The sequence below is a fragment of the Sapajus apella genome, unplaced genomic scaffold (assembly GCF_009761245.1).
Source record: "Sapajus apella isolate SASKATOON/1434 unplaced genomic scaffold, GSC_monkey_1.0 scaffold69, whole genome shotgun sequence".
In the NCBI taxonomy this organism is placed as follows: Eukaryota; Metazoa; Chordata; class Mammalia; order Primates; family Cebidae; genus Sapajus; species Sapajus apella.
Genome location: NW_022437009.1, coordinates 5,296,270 through 5,314,383, shown reverse-complemented (window position 1 = coordinate 5,314,383; position 18,114 = coordinate 5,296,270). Strand labels below are relative to the sequence as shown.

The 18,114-nt window shown below is 36.6% G+C and overlaps 1 protein-coding gene across 4 annotated transcripts in view; it reads left to right on the top strand.

Moving 5' to 3' along the window:
- Window positions 1-839: 839 nt before the first annotated feature.
- Window positions 840-18,114, top strand: part of SYCP1 (synaptonemal complex protein 1) — a 119,638-nt gene continuing 102,363 nt past the window's right edge. For 3 of the 4 annotated variants that reach the window (XM_032249647.1, XM_032249645.1, XM_032249648.1), the window contains exons 1-8: window positions 840-1,035; window positions 1,446-1,579; window positions 2,866-2,950; window positions 3,479-3,522; window positions 3,690-3,743; window positions 4,803-4,967; window positions 5,668-5,735; window positions 6,649-6,722. In XM_032249647.1, the coding sequence (XP_032105538.1) occupies window positions 1,463-1,579; window positions 2,866-2,950; window positions 3,479-3,522; window positions 3,690-3,743; window positions 4,803-4,967; window positions 5,668-5,735; window positions 6,649-6,722 (607 nt within the window). In that variant the 5' untranslated portion in view covers window positions 840-1,035; window positions 1,446-1,462. The remainder of the gene's footprint in view (window positions 1,036-1,445; window positions 1,580-2,865; window positions 2,951-3,478; window positions 3,523-3,689; window positions 3,744-4,802; window positions 4,968-5,667; window positions 5,736-6,648; window positions 6,723-18,114) is intronic. The other variant, XM_032249646.1, reaches the window with a different exon arrangement.

Genomic DNA, 18,114 nt, shown 5'->3' with positions numbered 1-18,114 from the left:
CCTCACACAGCACTCTTCTTGGATTTAGCTGTACTAATCTCACAACTCCAGCGCCTTTGCTCGCTTTCTCTCAGCCCGCAATACTCTTCTTCTCCCATTCCCTTTCCGTCTCCCTCTCCCTCTCCCCCCTCTCTCTCCTCCCCCCACCCCTCTCTCTTTCTCCTCTGTCTCTCTCAGACAGAATCTGGCCCTGTTGCCCAGGGTGGAGCCAGTGGCAGGATCATTAGCTCACTGCAGCCTCAATCTCCAGGACGCAAGCGATCTTCCCGCCTCGGTATTTCAAGTAGCTGGGGACCACAGGTGCACGCCCCCACACCAGGCTATTCTAGGGGAGGCAGGGTCTCACTTTGTTGCCCAGACTAGTCTTGAACTTCTTCCTGGGCTCAGGCAGTCCTCTCGCCTTGGCCTCCCAAAGTGTTGGGAGTACATGCGTGAGCCACCGCCTGGCCTAACCAACTCTCCATTCGCTCATTATGGGAAGCAGTAACAGAAGCATACCACATCTGTGGAGCTTCTTCTGACTCCTCCGCCCACCCTAGGAGCCACTTTCCCTACGTCCTCATCATAGAAATCACCCTAAATGATTATAAGGCACTGTAATTGCCCATCTGTTTCCTTCCTAAGATGGTGACTTCTTGGAGGGCAGAAATTGATTTTTCACTCTCAGCTTTAGTCTGTCCTAGCGCCTGACAGTTTCCCCAGCATTCTTTGACAATGGCAGAACCCTGAAGAACTTCCACTCCAAGGAAGTACAGAATCCGAGAGAGAATTGTTCCTAGCGAGAGGGGAAATCTCGCGAGATCCAGGTGCTGCGAGCCTGGCAAGCCCATGCGGCGACGGTTATTTAGCCGTTAACTCGCCAGCCGCCGGGGTCACACGCGCTGCGGGTGGCTCAGGCTGAGCTGTTTCCCGCCTTTTCTGAGGTTCTGAGGCCGGAGCTTTTGGTTCTTTCTGCTGCCCTCACAGACCGTAGGAAGCAGTTCGCGTGGGCATGGAGCCCACGGTTTCCCACTAGTTCTTCCAAGGCGAGGGCAGGTGCGCCGAGTTCTTTCCCAGGAAACTGAGCCCCGAGCGGGGCGATATTGTGCTAGCGCACCTCCCCGCCGCTGCCTGTCGCCGTCTTCTTTTCGGTAGCGGTCCAGGATCTTAAGACAGCTCCTCCTGGCGATGTGATGGAATTTAATGGCGCTGGAGAAGGGAACGGGCTTCCTTTTCAGGCTGCCAGGGTGGCGGCGGGCGGTGGGGGGGAAAGGGGGAGGGAAACGAAGGGTCGTCCCCTTGCCCACCCCGCGGTAAGCCACCTCGTAGGACTCTCACTGCAGCGAGAGCCCCGTGGGTTCCCTTCTTTAGTCATTTAGTTTGTAAAACATCACTTTAGAGAATACATAATGTATTTAATGGCACACGGTGAAAAACTTTCCTTCCCCTCCCGTCCCCCGGGGCAGAGAAATTTACAACGGGAATGGAGAAAATGGAAAATCAAAAGCCCTTTGCATTGTTCATACCGCCGAGATTAGGCAGCAGCCAGGTGTCTGCGGTGAAACCTCAGACCCTAGGAGGAGATTCCACTTTCTTCAAGGTAAATTTCCATGTGACTCTTGATTGGACTCTTCTTAACTTTAGGGGATGAAGAAAAGTGTATTTTGTTCCTGGTGTTATTTTACAGTTGTTTCTTTTCAATAGATGGTCTCATTTACCCAAGAATTTTGCATCCCATTGCTTTACATGAACAGTGAGCATTATTGTGTAGGCATTGTTCATGTAAATAACTGCTGCTGCCGTAGAACTCTGCATACATTGTGGAACCTGCTTATTTTAATCTTCCTTCTTTCCGCATTTAATTAGAGGCAACTTATAGGACATATACTATGTGATAGTAGAATATGTTAGGAGAAGATTAGGAAAATTGTCAAGGAAAATGAGGACTATTTGGACAAATGCCTATACATGAGTAATAATTCGTGTTCTGAGCTTCAGATTTCGCTCTGAGCTTCCTGGTGGATAGGACAAAGAGGGAAATTCATTTATGTAATAGAGTTATCATTGGATAAGAGGAATTATACCAAGTTTCTCAGGCAAAACAGAGCTTTAAAAAAATTTTTTAAGACCGGGCGCGGTGGCTCACGCCTGTAATCCCAGGACTTTGGGAGGCCGAGACGGGCGGATCACTAGGTCAAGAGATCCAGACCATCCTGGCCAACATAGTGAAACCCCATCTCTACCAAAAATACAAAAAAATTAGCTGGGCGTGGTGGCGCACGCCTGTAGTCCCAGCTACTCGGGAGGCTGAGGCAGGTGAATTACTTCAACGCGGGAGGTGGAGGTTGCAGTGAGCCGAGACTGCGCCACTGCACTCCAGCCTGGCGCCTATCGACAGACCGAGACTCTGTCTCAAAAAAAAAAAAAAATTATTAAAAAAAATTATCATGTGGGTCTTTATATTGGAGATGCAATAATGCATTGAATATTTTACTTTTATATGCTGCAAAAAATTGATTATGACTGCTATAGGCAAGAATATATTATTAAATGCTATTCAATGAAGACAATCTTTAATTCTATCAAGGAAATCATAAATTGAAGAAATCTATCATTCATACTAATTAGATTTACTATTCTTGAATACAAAGCCATATATTGAGTAATTTATAGTTTAGCTTCATCTTACAAGTGGAAATACCTAATTAGAATTTTTCTTTGTTTATATAGAAAAGGCATTTGACATTTTAAACGTTGTATGTACATTAAAGAGTTTGCAATTATAGTAACCACTTTAAGCAGATGTATATTATATATGAATATATTACACTGTTAGTATCAGAGTGGTATGAAACAGCATATTTAAAAACTTCTTTGTGTTTCTAGAGTTTCAACAAATGTACTGAAGATGATTTTGAGTTTCCATTTACAATGACTAATCTCTCCAAAAATGGAGAAAACATTGATTCAGGTAGGAGCCTGGAAACGCAGTGCATCAGCTTATATAGAAATATTTTGTTATATACATAGTTATTGAAAATATAACATAAGTATATATTAGTATCCTTGACATGAAAGCTAGATATAATACTTAATATAAAAAATAAAACTAGACGCAGTGGCTAACACATGTAATTGCAGCATTTTTGGAGGGAGGCTAAGACAGGGGGATCACTTGAGGCCAGGAGCTTGAGACCAGCCTGGGCAATATAAGGAGACCCTGTCCGTACAAAAAAAAAACAAACAAAAAAACAACACCCCCTCCAAAAACTAGCTGGACATGGTGGCATATGCCCACAGTTCCAGCTACCAGGGAGGCTGAGGTGGGAGGATCACTTGAGCCCTAGAAATGTAGGCTTTGAGGCTGCAGTGAACCATGATGGTGCCACTGCCCTCCAGTCTAGACAACAGAGCCAGACCCTCTGTCTCTCCCACAACAAAAAAAGGAAAGAAAAAAAGATGTTGGCATATTTAATACCTGTTGTCTTTTATCTTGCAGATCCTGCTTTACAAAAAGTTAATTTCTTGCCCATGCTTCAGCAGGTTAGTTAAACATAGTACATATAGATACAATCTGTTTAGGTAATGAACTGCTTATTTGAAGAAGAAAAAAGTATTCAGTTGTTGCATTACTAGTCTTCTGTATTTAATTGTTATTATTTGGAAGCTTTTATCAGTAGTATTTTCTTATAAAGCATCTTTTTTTTTAGGTTGGTAATTCTGACTGTCACTATCAGGAAGGACTAAAAGACTCTGATTTGGAGGTCAGAAGATTTCCCATTCATATTAAACTTCTTGTAATTGGAATATAACTTATTACCTATATGTATATTTCTCTTGAAGCTTCAAAAGGATTATTATTTGATTAATGCATTAAGATATATCCTTTAAAACCTTTTTTTCCACTTCTGTATTTTTTGGGTTGTGAAAGTTCCATTTATGTAGAGGCAATTTAATTTTAAACTGTAAACTCAAGAAGGGAATGGGTGCTATACATGAAAAGGCTGAGAATTGAGACAGTAGTTTACAAGATCAGCCTTTAATTAATAGATGGAATTGACTGGTTGGCTGGTTTATTGTGTAAGGAATTTGTAGAACATATGTACTTTTGATTTTAGTTATACTTTTGATTTTGTTATAAAAATATTTCTTATTTATGGCATATAGATGCCTTTAAAAGGAAGAGAAATTCCATAACCTGGTAAGGTATTCTGTTTGTTGCTGTGATTATAGTATCACAGAATGTAAAAATATAGTACTTATTTACATATTTTGATAAGAAAAAGTTATAGACCAGCAGAAATTTATGTGATTTTAAAAAACTGATATTTACAATATAATGTGGATTTTTAAAAAGGCAAGAATTCTGCATAAAACATCAGACTTGATGAAAATTATATTTTGTGTTCACTTTTATTTTTCTTTTCATTATATTTTAAGCTTCATGTCCTTTAGTGAATCTTCAAACTGTTTGTGTAATCAAAGCATTTCAAGACCATTATTAAGATTTGCAGATTTCTTATAGAGTGATTTATTTTAGCTTTTAACTAGCCAGATTCTCTCACTAACTAAAATACTTTTGAGGAGCCATTTCATTTTATTCAGCAAGGTGTAATTCAGTCAAGTGACCAATAACTTTAGTGAAGTAGTTAATATTGCCTTAGTAGTTTTAAAAGAGTTAATGTGGCTTTCAGTATGCTATTAGTGCTTAAATTGAGGAGAGATTTGGTCTCAACTCTTAGTATATAAATATTTTCAGTAGTCAGCCGTAGTTTGGTTATATTAGAATTTTGAACAATTAATTTTGAAACCTATTTTAATAGAAATCAGAGTCATTGAGCAGAGTGTATTCAAAACTGTATAAGGAGGCTGAAAAGATAAAAAAGTGGAAAATAAGTATAGAAGCTGAACTGAGGCAGAAAGAAAATAAGTTGCAAGAAAACAGAAAGATAATTGAAGCACAGCGAAAAGCCATTCAGGAACTGCAGGTATGACAAAATTTTGAATTGTAAATAGTGAATCTTATAATACCGTTGAAAGTAGAGTATAATTTGGGATAACTTGAGTTGATCTTGTTTTTGTGATGAATATTTTAAGGATAATGCTTTTTAAAAGTTACGTCAATACTAGATATATTTCAACTTTAAGAATGAGCATAGAGAATAAGTTGTATAATGCTTAATGCAAATGATTAGGGAAAAAATAAATCACTCTAGATAAAGATTGATTTAATGATTCTAACTTATAAAGAGTTTTAATTTTTATTCCTATTGATGTTTTGTTTGATATAAATATCTTCTCTTATATTAGAATACAGTAGTTATAGATCACACTTTAAATTTGAAACTGTAACTTTATGTGTAGCATAAAGTAAAAAAAATGTTGAGAAAATGCGACATTGGGTTAGGACAAACAAAAAACATTACTTCAAAATATTTAGATAATATTGCATTAAAATATTGTTGAATGTTTTTTGGAGATGATTTAGCCAATATTATTTCAGATTGATGGCCATAGTCTTAAGGGAAATCATATTATTACAAAAAAATTTCCTTTTTATGTGGAAAGAAAATAATTCTTTAGACTATGTTGTGCAGTAGTAAAGAAATGCTGCTTAATGATTATATTCATGTTTATTTTTGCTAATAAGCAAAATGTGGTGAACTATTCTTCTGTTTTATAAATTAGTTTGGAAATGAAAAAGTAAGTTTGAAATTAGAAGAAGGAATTCAAGAAAATAAAGATTTAATAAAAGAGTAAGTAGTGATTTAATGAATTTGTTCTTTCCACAATTTTTTAATTCCAAATTTACAACTAAAATAATTTTTGAAAACTTATTGAGCACTTTCTATATGTTATGTAATATTAATTTATAAGTAGAATTATACCTGAGTGCTATGGAAAAAGGAAGACACAGATTCTTGTGCTGGGCAAACTGTGGTCACTGACTAATAACTTTACTTATTAAAATGTCAGGCATCAGGAAGAAACATTCCTTGGTGTCAAAAAAGATGCCTGATAATTCTGTACCTACAACTACCTATGTATATTGTCTGTTTCACTACTGCCTTGAGTATAGTACTTATAAAATAGGGCTCAACTTAGTTCCAAGTTAATTCTTACTTTTTTTTTTTAATGTAACAGTTTATTTCTACAGAAAAAAGATAAGTTAGAAAATTAACTGCTATATGTGTTAGTAACGTGAAGATAGCCACAGATCTTATTATTCACATAATGAATGCCTAATCAGAAAGTTACCTTATTTTGTGTTTTGAAGGTTAGACATATACAACATTAATTTGTTAATGAATGGCCCAACCTATTCTCGTTATTTTCCTTAGGCAAATCTGGACCTGTCTTCTGAAAGTTTATTGATAGCAACTTGGGTAGAAACTTTTTAAGGAACTGTCGCTTTTATTTGTTTATTTATTTTAGTGGCCAGTTACCAGAACTTTTACTTTTAAAGGGAGGGTTACTAAATTATCTTTGCTAGTAGTACAATCAACCCACCTTTTCTTCATATAGTCATTTATGAATAATATGTGTTATATACCAAATATAATACTTTTTAAATTTCTTAAAAATTATAACAATATATTTCATAACTTACATATGTGATTTTGCTTTGAGATCAGATTACACATAGGCAAACTCTTTCCTTTGTTTCAGGAATAATGCTACAAGGCATTTATGTAATCTACTCAAAGAAACCTGCGCTAGATCTGCAGAAAAGACAAAGAAATGTAAGTATCTTTCTTGTTTTATGTGATTTTATCAATTTATTATTTTACTGGTAGAGGTGAAGAGGGGAAGAAATTGTCTTTTTACTTTTTGGAACCAATTTTGATTTGAACCAATTATGTGTGTCTCAGACTATTATTATGTAAGTAGTAAGGAGAGCCACAGTTCTTTGAGTTTTGAAAGCTCAAAACTTTTTGAAAGGTAATATATTTCAAAAGGTATATTCTTGATATTTATAGTTAATCCTGGTTTCAGGTAAGGGATGATTTTGAGACTAACTTCTATCTGGAATAACTAGGAAATTGAATCAAGAATAAGATACATAGCCATGCTCATAATAGAAAATACCAGTAGAGGCTTTGCTAAAGCCATTGTACTTATGAACAGCGGTGCAATGTTTATTTTTAATCTAAATAGAATTCTCAATTTTTTTCTAAAGAAACATCCTTTTAAAACATTCTAATATGGTTGTGTTATGTTTGTAAAAGAACAGCTTTAAAATTTTTACACATTTTCATTTTTTTTAATTGTGAAGTAGGATTATTTCCCATTTTGATCAAAAATAAAACTGATGATAAAAAATAATAGTCTTCATTTTTGCCATTAATTTGACATTGGCTCTACTTTTGTTTCTGCTGAGAATTCATTGGGAAATACTGTCTACCTGCTTTTTCAGGATATTCTCTATTTTTCTTAGCTAAAAATTTTAATTTATATTATGCAGCTTACTACTTAACAGTTTGGGCTTAAGGATTAGACAGCCTGTGCTCAGAAACTTTCAGTTTCTGTCTACCTGGGGAGCTTGAATAATTTGAATAAATTATGTAGTCTCTCTGATTGCCACTCTGTTTATTAATTAAAGCCTCTTAGTATTGTCCTGAGAAGTAAATGTTAATAAATATGCTTAGAACAATGCAAAGTACTCAGTAAATGTTGGCCATTTTATTATTATTATTGTCGTTATTTCTAACATCCACTATTAGTTTTTTTATTCTTTTGTTGTTGTTGTTTTGAGATGGAATTTTGCTTTTGTTGCTCAAGCTAGAGTGCCATGGTGTGATCTCAGCTCACCTGCAACCTCCACCTCCCGGGTTCAAGTAGTTTTCCTGCCTCAGCCTCCCGAGTAGCTGATATTACAGGTGCACACTACCATGCCCAGCTAATTTAAAAAATTTTTTTAGTAGAAATGGTATTTCACCATGTTAGCCAGGCTGGTTTCGAACTCCTGACCTCAGGTGATCTGCTTGCCTTGGTCTCCCAAAGTGTTGGGATTACAGGTGTGAGCCACTGTGCCCGGCCAGGTTTTTTTATTCTTATCCCTGCCTGTAGGACCTTGCTTTTTAAAACTATATGTGTCTTTCAGAATGTAGCATACCACAGCCAGCTCCTCTACTATATCCAATGTATTCAACATTCAAGATTAATTTTTCTGCCTAGATATAAAAAGTGGTGAAAAGTACAGTGATAGGGTAGAGGAATAGCACATTGGCTGTCTTGCAGAAAATAACTTGGGTTAGAGAGACAAGTCTGATAGTTCTTTTTTTCTTACATTAAGATTTTAGCTAAGTTAGAGATCAGATGGTGAGGAAGTTACATTTTTCAAGATGATCTCTTTAATAAAGTAAAGTTGGGGTATGTCTTGATGTGACATGTAGAAAGTTTTTTTTTTTTCTTTTTGAGATGGAGTCTCGTTCTGTCGCCAGGCTAAGTGCAGTGGCCTGATCTCGGCCACTGTAAGCTCTGCCTCCCGGGTTCAAGCTATTCTCCTGCCTCAGTCTCCCGAGTAGCTGGGACTACAGGCACGCACCACTATGCTTAGCTAATTTTTTTTTTTTTTGGTATTTTTAGTAGAGATGGGGTTTCACCATGTTGGCTAGCACGGTCTTGATCTCTTGACCTCGTGATCTGCCTTCCTCGGCCTCCCAAAGTACTGGGATTACAGGTGTGAGCCACTGTGCCCAGCTAAAAGATTTTTTTTAAAAAAAAGTCTTGATACTTATTCAGGTTTTTGTGCTGAGTAAAAAAAAAGAAAAGAAAAGAAAAAAAAGAAGAAAAAAAGTCTTGATACTTGCCTTGTTGTTAGTGTAAACTGTATCCAGATTCCTGCCTTAGGTAGTTGACCAGTCTTTTTGTTACTGTGTTTTTACCTTTTTTTATTCATTCATTAAATTTTTTTTAGTGCCTGCTATGTTATGAAATCTAGATGCTGATGAAAAACAGCAGTGAACAAAGTCTCTACTCTTACAAAAGTATACATTACATGGTGTATATGTGCCACATTTTCTTTATCCAGTCTGTCATTAATGGACATTTGGTTTGGTTCCAAGTCTTTGCTATTTTAAATAGTGCTGCAATAAACATATGTGTGCATGTGTCTTTATAGTAGAATGATTTATAATCCTTTGGGTATGTACCCAGTAATGGGATTGCTGGGTCAAATGGTATTTCTGGTTCTAGATCCTTGAGGAATTGCCACACGGTCTTCCACAATGGTTGAACTAATTTACACTCCCACCAACAGGGTAAAAAAATATTCCTATTTCTCCACAGCCTCTCCAACATCTGTCGTTTCCTGACTTTTTAATAATCGCCATTCTAACTGGCTTGAGATGGTATCTTGTGGTTTTGATTTACATTTCTCTAGTGACTATTAATGATAAGCTTTCTTCATATGTTTGTTGGCTGAATAAATGTCTTCTTTTGAGAAGTGTCTATTCATATCCTTTGCCTACTTTTTGATGGGGTTGTTTATATTTTTTCTGTAAAAGAATGAGTTCATGTCCTTTGCAGAGGCATGGATGAAGCTGGAAGCCATCATTCTTAGCAAACTAATGCAGGACCAGAAAACCAAACATTGCATGTTCTCCACTCATAAATGGGAGCTGAACAATGAGAACACATGGACACAGGGAGGGGAAAATCACACACTGGGGCCTGTCGGGATATGGGGGGCAAGGGGAAGGAGAGCATTAAGACAAATACCTAATGCATGTGGGGCTTAAAACCTATACAATGGGTTGATAGGTGCAGCAAACCACCGCATGTATACCTGTGTAACAAGCCTGCATGTTCTGCACATGTAACCCAGAAGTTAAAGTAAAAAAAGAGAGTATACATTCTAGTGAGGGGGAAGATATAGTTTACTAATGAATATATAAAATATGTGTTAGATGATACCTGCTTAAGGAGAGAATATTTTGGTACAGGGTAATTGGGAAGTTTTTCCTGATTAAGTGACATTGGGTAGAGGCCTGAATAAAGTTAAGGGAATGAGCCTTCTATTTTGGGAAATAATTTTTCAGGCAGTTAAGTGCAAAGTCCCTGAGATGAGAGCCTGTTCAATCTTTTCAGGTCACGACAATGAGGCCACTGTTTTGTATTTCTGACTCTATACGTATTTTTCATCTTTTTTCTCACTGTACTCCACTCAGGATACTTTTTTTTTCTTTTTTTCTTCTTCTTTTTTTTTTTTTTTTTTTTAGGGTCTCACATTGTTGCCCAGGCAGGAGTGCAGTGGTTCCATCTTGGCTCATTATAACCCCTGCTTCCCAAGCTCGAGCAATCTTCTTACCGCAGTTTCCCAAGTAGCTGGGACTATAGGTGCACACCACCATGCCAGGCTAATTTTTGTATTTTTTGTAGAGACAGGGTTTTGCCATGTTGCCCAGGATAGTCTCAAACTCCTGGGCTCAAGTGATCTGCCCACCTTGGCCTCCTGAAATTTTGGGATTATAGGTATTAGCCACTGCCCTGGCCCACATAATTTCTTGTAGCCTCTCTTTCCAGTTTACTGATTTTCTATTTAGTTAATTCTTTTCTGTTTTAAAATTTATTAGTTGGTGTCTTAATTTCTGTTATTACATTTTCTGGTTGAGTACTAGCTGGTTCTTTAAAAATATGTAATATCACTTTCCAGAGTTTTAAGCTCTTTGCTGACTTTTTAAAGCTCAACTTTTTATCTCTGTGAATGTAATAAACATAGTTGTATGCAGTAATGCTGTATCTAGAATACCTTGGGGTCCATTTTTGTGGTCCTTTTTTTCCCATAAATCCTAATTTTATTGGTTATCTCATCAGCTATCTTAGATAATAATTTGAGACTTAGAATGGTTACATTTTCCTAGTTCATTGAGTGTTAATTCTGGATTATATCCCGGACATTTCGAATATTATGTTATGAGATTCTGAGTCCTCTTAAGATTTCCTAGAGAATGTTTATTTATTTTCTGTCAGCCAGTCAGCTAACTTAGGTTCAGAATAGGTTTTGTCTTGCCTTTTCAGTGTGGGAGTTCCAGTATCAGTTCAATTTTCAATGCCTTTGCTGTGTTGCCCTGGGTCTATTTTATGTATGTACTACCAAAGGTTGGTTCTGGGACTTGGGTGGTGGTTTATGCAGAGTCCAGTTTTCAAAGTTTTTGCCCCATGCATGTATAGCCTCCCCCATTATCAACATACCTCACCAGAGTGGCACATTTGTTACAACTGATGAACCTACATTGGCACATCATAATTGTTCAAAGTTCATAGTTTACATTAGTGTTCTTTCTTGGGGTTGTATATTCTATGGGTTTGTACAAATATGTCTGCCATTATAGTGTAATACAGAATAGTTTCATTGCCCTAATATTTTGTGTTCTTCCTGTTGATCCTCTACAACCTACCCCAGTAACCACTGATCTATTAAGTGTCTCCATAATTTTGCCTTTTCCAGAATGTTATATAGTTGGAATCCTGTAGTATGTAGGCTTTTCAGATTGGTTTCATTCACTTAGTAATATTCATTCAAGTTTTCTCCATGTCTTTTCATCACTTGATAGCTCATTTTTTAAGCACTGAATAATATTCTATTCATTGTTTAGGCATACCACAGTTTATTCCTTTACCTACTAAAGGACATCTTGGTTGCTTTCAAGCTTTGGCAGTTATGAATAAGCCTCCTATAAATATCCACATGCAGGCTTTTGTGTGGACATTTTAAACTCCTTTGGGTAAATACCAAGGAGCACAATTCCTGGATCATATGGTGAAAGTATGTTTAGTTTTGTGAGAAACTTCCAAACTGTCTTCCAAAGTGGATATACAATTTTTTATTTCTATCAGCAGTGAATGAGAGTTTCTGTTGTTCTATACTCTCACCAGCATTTGGTGTTGTAAAAGTTCCGGATTTTGGCTGTTTGAATAGGTGTGTATTGGTATCTCATTGTTGTTCTAAATTGTGTTTCTCTGATGACATATGATGAGAATCTTTTCATTTGATGATTTACCATCTCTATGCCTCCTTTGGCAAGGTGTCTGTTAAGGTCTTTGGCCCACTTGTTAATCAGGTTGCTTGTTATCTTATTGTTCAGTTTTACTCAACAATGAGAAAAAAGACTTAAAATTTTGAGTCTTTGTATATTATAGATAACAGTCCTTTATCAGATATTTCTTTTGCAGACATTTCCTCCCAGTCTGTGGCTTGTGTTCTCATTCTGTTGATACTTACTTTTGTAGAGAAGAAGTTTTAATGAAGTCCAGCTTGTGAATTATTTCTTCCATGGATTGTATCTTTGGTATTGTATCTTAAAAAAAAAGTCATCATGATACCCAAGATCATCCAGGTTTTCTCTTTATCTCAGAGTTTTTTGGTTTGTATTTTACATTTTGATCTAAGATACATTTGAGTTAATTTTTGTGAAGGGTGTAAGATCTGTGTCCAGATTCTTTTGTTTTTCATTTTGGCATGTAGATGTCCACTTGTTTCAGCATCATTTGTTGAAAAGACCATCTTTCTCTATTACATAGCTGTTACTCCTTTGTCAAAGATCAGTTGACTATATTTATTTGGGTCTATTTATGGGCTCTTTTGTTTCATTGGTCTCTTTGTCTTTTTTTTTTTCTTCCACTAATCCCTCACTATTTTGATTACTGTATCTTTATAGTAAGTCTTGAACTTTGTTCTTCTCCTTTAATGCCATATTGACTATTCTGAGTCTTTTGCCGCACCATATAAACTTTAGAATCAGTTTGTAGATAACCACAATGTAACTTGCTGAAATTTTTATTGAGATTGCATTGAATCTGTAGATCATGTTGGGAAAGATTGACATCTTGACAATATTAAATCTTCCTACCCAAGATCATGGAATATTTCTCTATTGATTTAATTATTCTTTGATTGTTTTCATCAAAATTTTATAGTTTTCCTCATATAGATCTTGCACATATTTAGTTAGATTTGTACCTATTTCATTGTTTTGTATACTAATGTAAATGGTATTGCGTTTTCAATTTCAAATTCTGCTTATTCATTGCTGGTGTATAAAAAGTGATTGACTTCTGTATATTACCCTTGTATTGTGCTGTAGGGAACCAACCCCCGTATCACCTGTAGGTACCCTGAATTCAGTGGTGACAAAGGAATGAGAAAAAGATTAAGAGAGAAAGTGGGACCAGGGAGTCATCACTCATTACTGGAGGAGACAGTGAAGGCCCTGAGCTCTGATCTCTCACACTATTTATTGGTTACAGTTACTTTGATCTATAGGGTAGGGGTGGAGAGATGGTGGGGAGAGGGTGATGTGATGGTGGAGTGAATCATTGAGCTGGAAGTGAATCAGTGAGCTGGAACTGGTGTGTTATTCTGAAGACTGGTAACAGTGGTGGTTTCAGGAGTTTCACAAAACAAGAACATGTGGTTATCTTTAGCTTATTATCTGTGTGCAGCTGGTAGAACTCAGGCCTCACAAGGAGCCTATAAGTCTGGCTACGTCATAGTGCTGTGAAGGGGCTTTATGTACTTGAGTACAATGTTTATGGTAACAGAGCCTAGGTCACCCTGCACTGGAACACGAGGCATGGACAAGTTTGCCTCCCCAGAGGCCTCCTGCAGTTTGCTGTGCTTTGTTGTTCCCAGTTTATATGTTACTCATAACCAATTTACGAAGGCACTCTGTAAGTCCTTTCTCCTTTGCTGCTTCACCCAACATTGTGAAGCCTTGCTGTAATTGCTTATTAGTTCCAGGATTTTTTTTTGTTGATTTTTTCAGATTCTCTATATAGACAGTTATGTTATCTGTGAACAAAAATAGTTTTATTTCTTTCTTCTCAATCTGTATCTCTGTTTCCTTTTCTTGTTTTATTGTTATTGATTAAAACTTTAAGTACAATGTTGAAAAAGAATGGTGAGAAGGAACATCCTTGCCTTGTTCCTGATCTTAGTGGGAAGGCTTCTAGTTTCTCACCATTAAGTATGATGTTAGCTATAGGTTTCTGTAGATATTCTTTACCAGGTTGAGCAAGTTCCCTTCTATTCCTAGTTTACTGAGAGTTCTTACCATGAATGAGTGTTGGCTTTTGTCAAACGATTTTTCTATATCTATTGATATGATCATGTAATTTTTTTAGCCTGTTATGTAATGGATTACAATAATTGATTTAAAATGTTGAACAAGCCTTGAATACCTTGGCTGCATCCCATTTAGTTGTGTTGTGTAATTCTTGTTACACCTTTTTTTTGAGACTGGATCTTGCTCTGTCATCCAGGCTAGAAGTGCAGTGGCTATTCCCAGGCATGATCATAGCTCACTAGCCTTGAACTCCTGGGCTCAAGTGATCCTCCTGCCTCACCCACCTTAGCGGCTGAGACTATAGGTGTGTGCCACTGCACCCAGAGAGTTTTTAAAATTTCTTTTTAGAGATGGGATCTTGCTATGTTGCCTAGGCTAGTCTCAAACTCTTGGCCTCAAGCAATCCTCCCACTTCAGTCTCCAGAGTAGCTAGAGTTGGGATTACAGGTGTGTGCCACTGTGCCAGGGTCCTTTTATACACTGTTGGATTTGATTTGCTGATATTTTATTGAGTATTTTTGCATCTATGTTCATGAGCGATATTTGTCTGTAATTTTCTGATAAAAGTCTTTGTCTGGTTTTGGTATTAGGGTACTGCTGGCATCATGGAATGAGTTCAAAAATATTTCCTCTGCTTTTGTCTTCTGAAAGAGATAGTAGACAATTGGTATAATGTCTTACTTAAATGTTTTTAGAATTCACCAGTGAAGTTGGCAGGCCTGGTGCTTTCTGTTTTGGAGGGTTATTAATTATTGTCTTAATTTCTTTAGTAGATACTTATTGAGATTGCCTATTTTTAATTCTGTGAGTTTTGGCAGTTGTGTCTTTTGACAGTTAGTCCATTCCCTTTAGGTTAGTAAATTTGTGGGCATAGACTTGTTCATAATATTTCTTCATTTTAACATCCATGGGATTTGTAGTGATGTCTCCTCTTTCATTTATGTATCAGTAATTTGAAACCTCTCTATCTCTTTTTCTTAACCTGGATAGAATTTATTGATTTTATTGATCTTTTCAAATAACCAGATTTTGGTTTCATTGATTTTTTAAAAATATTGGTTTTCTGTTTTCACTTTCATTGTTTTTACTCTAATTTGTATTACTTCTTTTCTTCTGCTTACTTTGGATTTAATTTGCTTTTCTCTTTCTAGTTGCCTATGGTGGAAACTTAGAAGATTGATTTCAGATATTCTTTTCCAATTTATGCATTCAGTGCTATAAATTTTCCTCTCAGTTTTTCCTGTATGCCATGAATTTTGATAAGATGTGTTTTCTCTGTAATCCCAGCACTTTTGGAGTCTGAGACAGGAGGATCACTTGAGCCTAGGAGCTTAAGAGCAGCCTGGGCAACATAGTGAGACCTCATCTCTACTGACAAATAAATAAACAAATGGATATTTAATAAAGAAAAAAAAAGATGTGTTTTCATTTTCATTTAGTTCAAAATAATTTTGAATTATTCTTGAGATTTCTTCTTTGACTCAGGTGGTATTTAGAAGTGTGTTGTTTAATCTTCAGGTGTTTTGTGATTTTCCAGCTATCTTTCTGTTATTTATTTCTGGTTTAATTCCATTGTGATCTGAGAGCAGATACTATATGATTTATAATCTTTTAAATTTGTTAAAGCATGTTTCATGGCCCAGAATGTGGTCTATCTCCAACTACAGGTTAAGCAACCCTAATCCAAAAATCCCAAATCTAAAATACTCCAAAATCCAATTGAGTGCCAAAATGATGCTCAAAGGAAATGCTCACTGCAGCATTTCAGATTTTGGATTTTCAGATTGGGGATGCTCAACTGGTAAACACAATGCAAATATTCCAAAATCTAAAAAAAATCTGAAATCTGATACATTAATTGTTCTGGTCTCAAGCATTTTGGATAAGGGACACTCAACCTACATGTTTTACTGATTTTCTGCCTGCTGGATCTGTCCATTTCTGATAGAGATGTTGAAATATTCAACTATTATAAGTGGATTAATTTCTCTTTGCAGTTCTACCAGTTTTTGCTTCATGTATTTTGACACCATATTGCTAGGCCTATAGATGTTAAAAATTGTTTTATCTTCTTGGAGAATTGACCCAAAAAGCATCTTTTTTTTTTTTTTGACAGGGTCTTGCTCTGTCACTCAGACTGGAGTACAATGATATGATCATAGTTCACTGCAGTCTTGAACTCTTGGGCTCAAGCAATCCTCTTACCTCAGCCTCTGAGTAGTGGGGACTACAGGTGTGTACCACCATGCCTGGTTAATTTTTCTAGTTTTTTTTTTTTTTTTGTAGAGATGGGATTTGCTATGTTGCCTAAGCTGGTCTTGAACTCTTGGGCTCAAGTGATCTTCTCTCCTTAGCCTCCCAAAGTACTGGGATTACAGGCATAAGCCACTGTGCCCAGCTCTAAAAGCATTTTGAAATGGCTCTTTTTATATCTGACAACTTTTCTTGCTCTGAAGTTGGCTGTGTCTGAAATTAATATAGCTACTCTTTTTATATGGTTGTTTGCCATCTGTATGTCTCCTTTTGTAAGGTGTCTGTTAAGGTCTTTGACTCACTTTTTAATCAGGTTGCTTGTTTTCTTATTGTTGAGTTTTAACAATAAGAAAAAAAGACTTAACAACTTTTGACTCTTTATTTATTATAGATAACAGTCCTTTATTAGATGTTTCTTTTGCAGACATTTTCTCCCAGTGTGTGGCTTGTATTCTCATTCTCTTGACATTATCTTTTGTAGAGCAGAAGTTTTAAATTTTCTTTTGGTTAGTGTTAATATGCTTTCTTTTGATTAGTGTTAATGTGGTATATTTTTATCCATTTACTTTTAATTTAGATATGTTTTTACATTTAAAATGAGTTTTTTATAGACAACATATAGTTGGGTATTTTTTTGATCCACTCTGACAATCTTTTAGTTGGTCATTTAGACTATTGTCATTCAAAGTGATTATTGACATAGTTGGATTATTATCTACCATATTCATTACTGTTTTTCTATTTGTTGTCCTGTTCTTTGTTCCTATTTTTGTCTTTCACTCTTTCTATGCCATTTGTTGTTTTAATTGACCATCTTATCTGATTCCATTTTCTCTTCTTTCTTATTTGTTATACTCTATTTTTACTTTTAAAGTGATTTCACTAGAGTTTGCAATATGTATTTACAAGTAATCCAAATCTGCTTTCAAATAACCCTATACTGCTTCAAGGTTAGTATGAGTACCTTATAATTCTTTCCTCCCATCTTTTTTTTTTTTTTTTTTTGATACAGAGTCTTGCTCTGTTGCCCAGACTGGATGGTGTGCAGTGGCACCATCTTGGTTCAGTACAACCTCTGCCTCCCGGGGTCAAGTGATTCTCGTGCTTTAGCCTCCCTGATAGCTGAGATTACAGGTGCTCACCACCACGCCCAGCTAATTTTTGTATATTTAGTAGAGATGAGGTTTCATCATGTTGGCCAGGCTGGTCTTGAACTCTTGACCTCAAGTGATCCACCCTCCTTAGCCTCCCAAAGTGCTAAGATTACAGGTGTGAGTCACCTGGCTCGGCCTCTTCTCATCTTTCTTAGCATTGTTGTCATTCATTTCTTTAATATAAAAGCATAAGTAAGCATTTATAATCTAATGCATTGTTGCTATTTTTTTATAAATGCTTTTTTTTTTTTTGAGACAGATTTTCCCTCTTGCTACCCAGGTTGGAGTGCAATGGCACGATCTCGGCTCACCGCAACCTCCGCCTCCTGGGTTCAGGCAATTCTCCTGCCTCAGCCTCCTGGGTAGCTGGGATTACAGGCATGCACCACCATGCCCGGCTAATGTTCTGTATTTTTAGTAGAGACGGGGTTTCACCATGTTGACCAGGAAGGTCTCGATCTCTTGACCTCGTGATCCACCCACCTCGGCCTCCCAAAGTGCTGGGATTACAGGCTTGAGCCACCGTGCCTGGCCCTTTTGTTTTTTTTTTTGAGACAGAGTCTCATTCTGTTGCCCAGGGTTGAGTGCAGTGGCATGATCTTGGCTCACTGCAACCTCCACCTCCGGGTTCAAGTGATTCTCCTGCCTTAGTCTCCTGC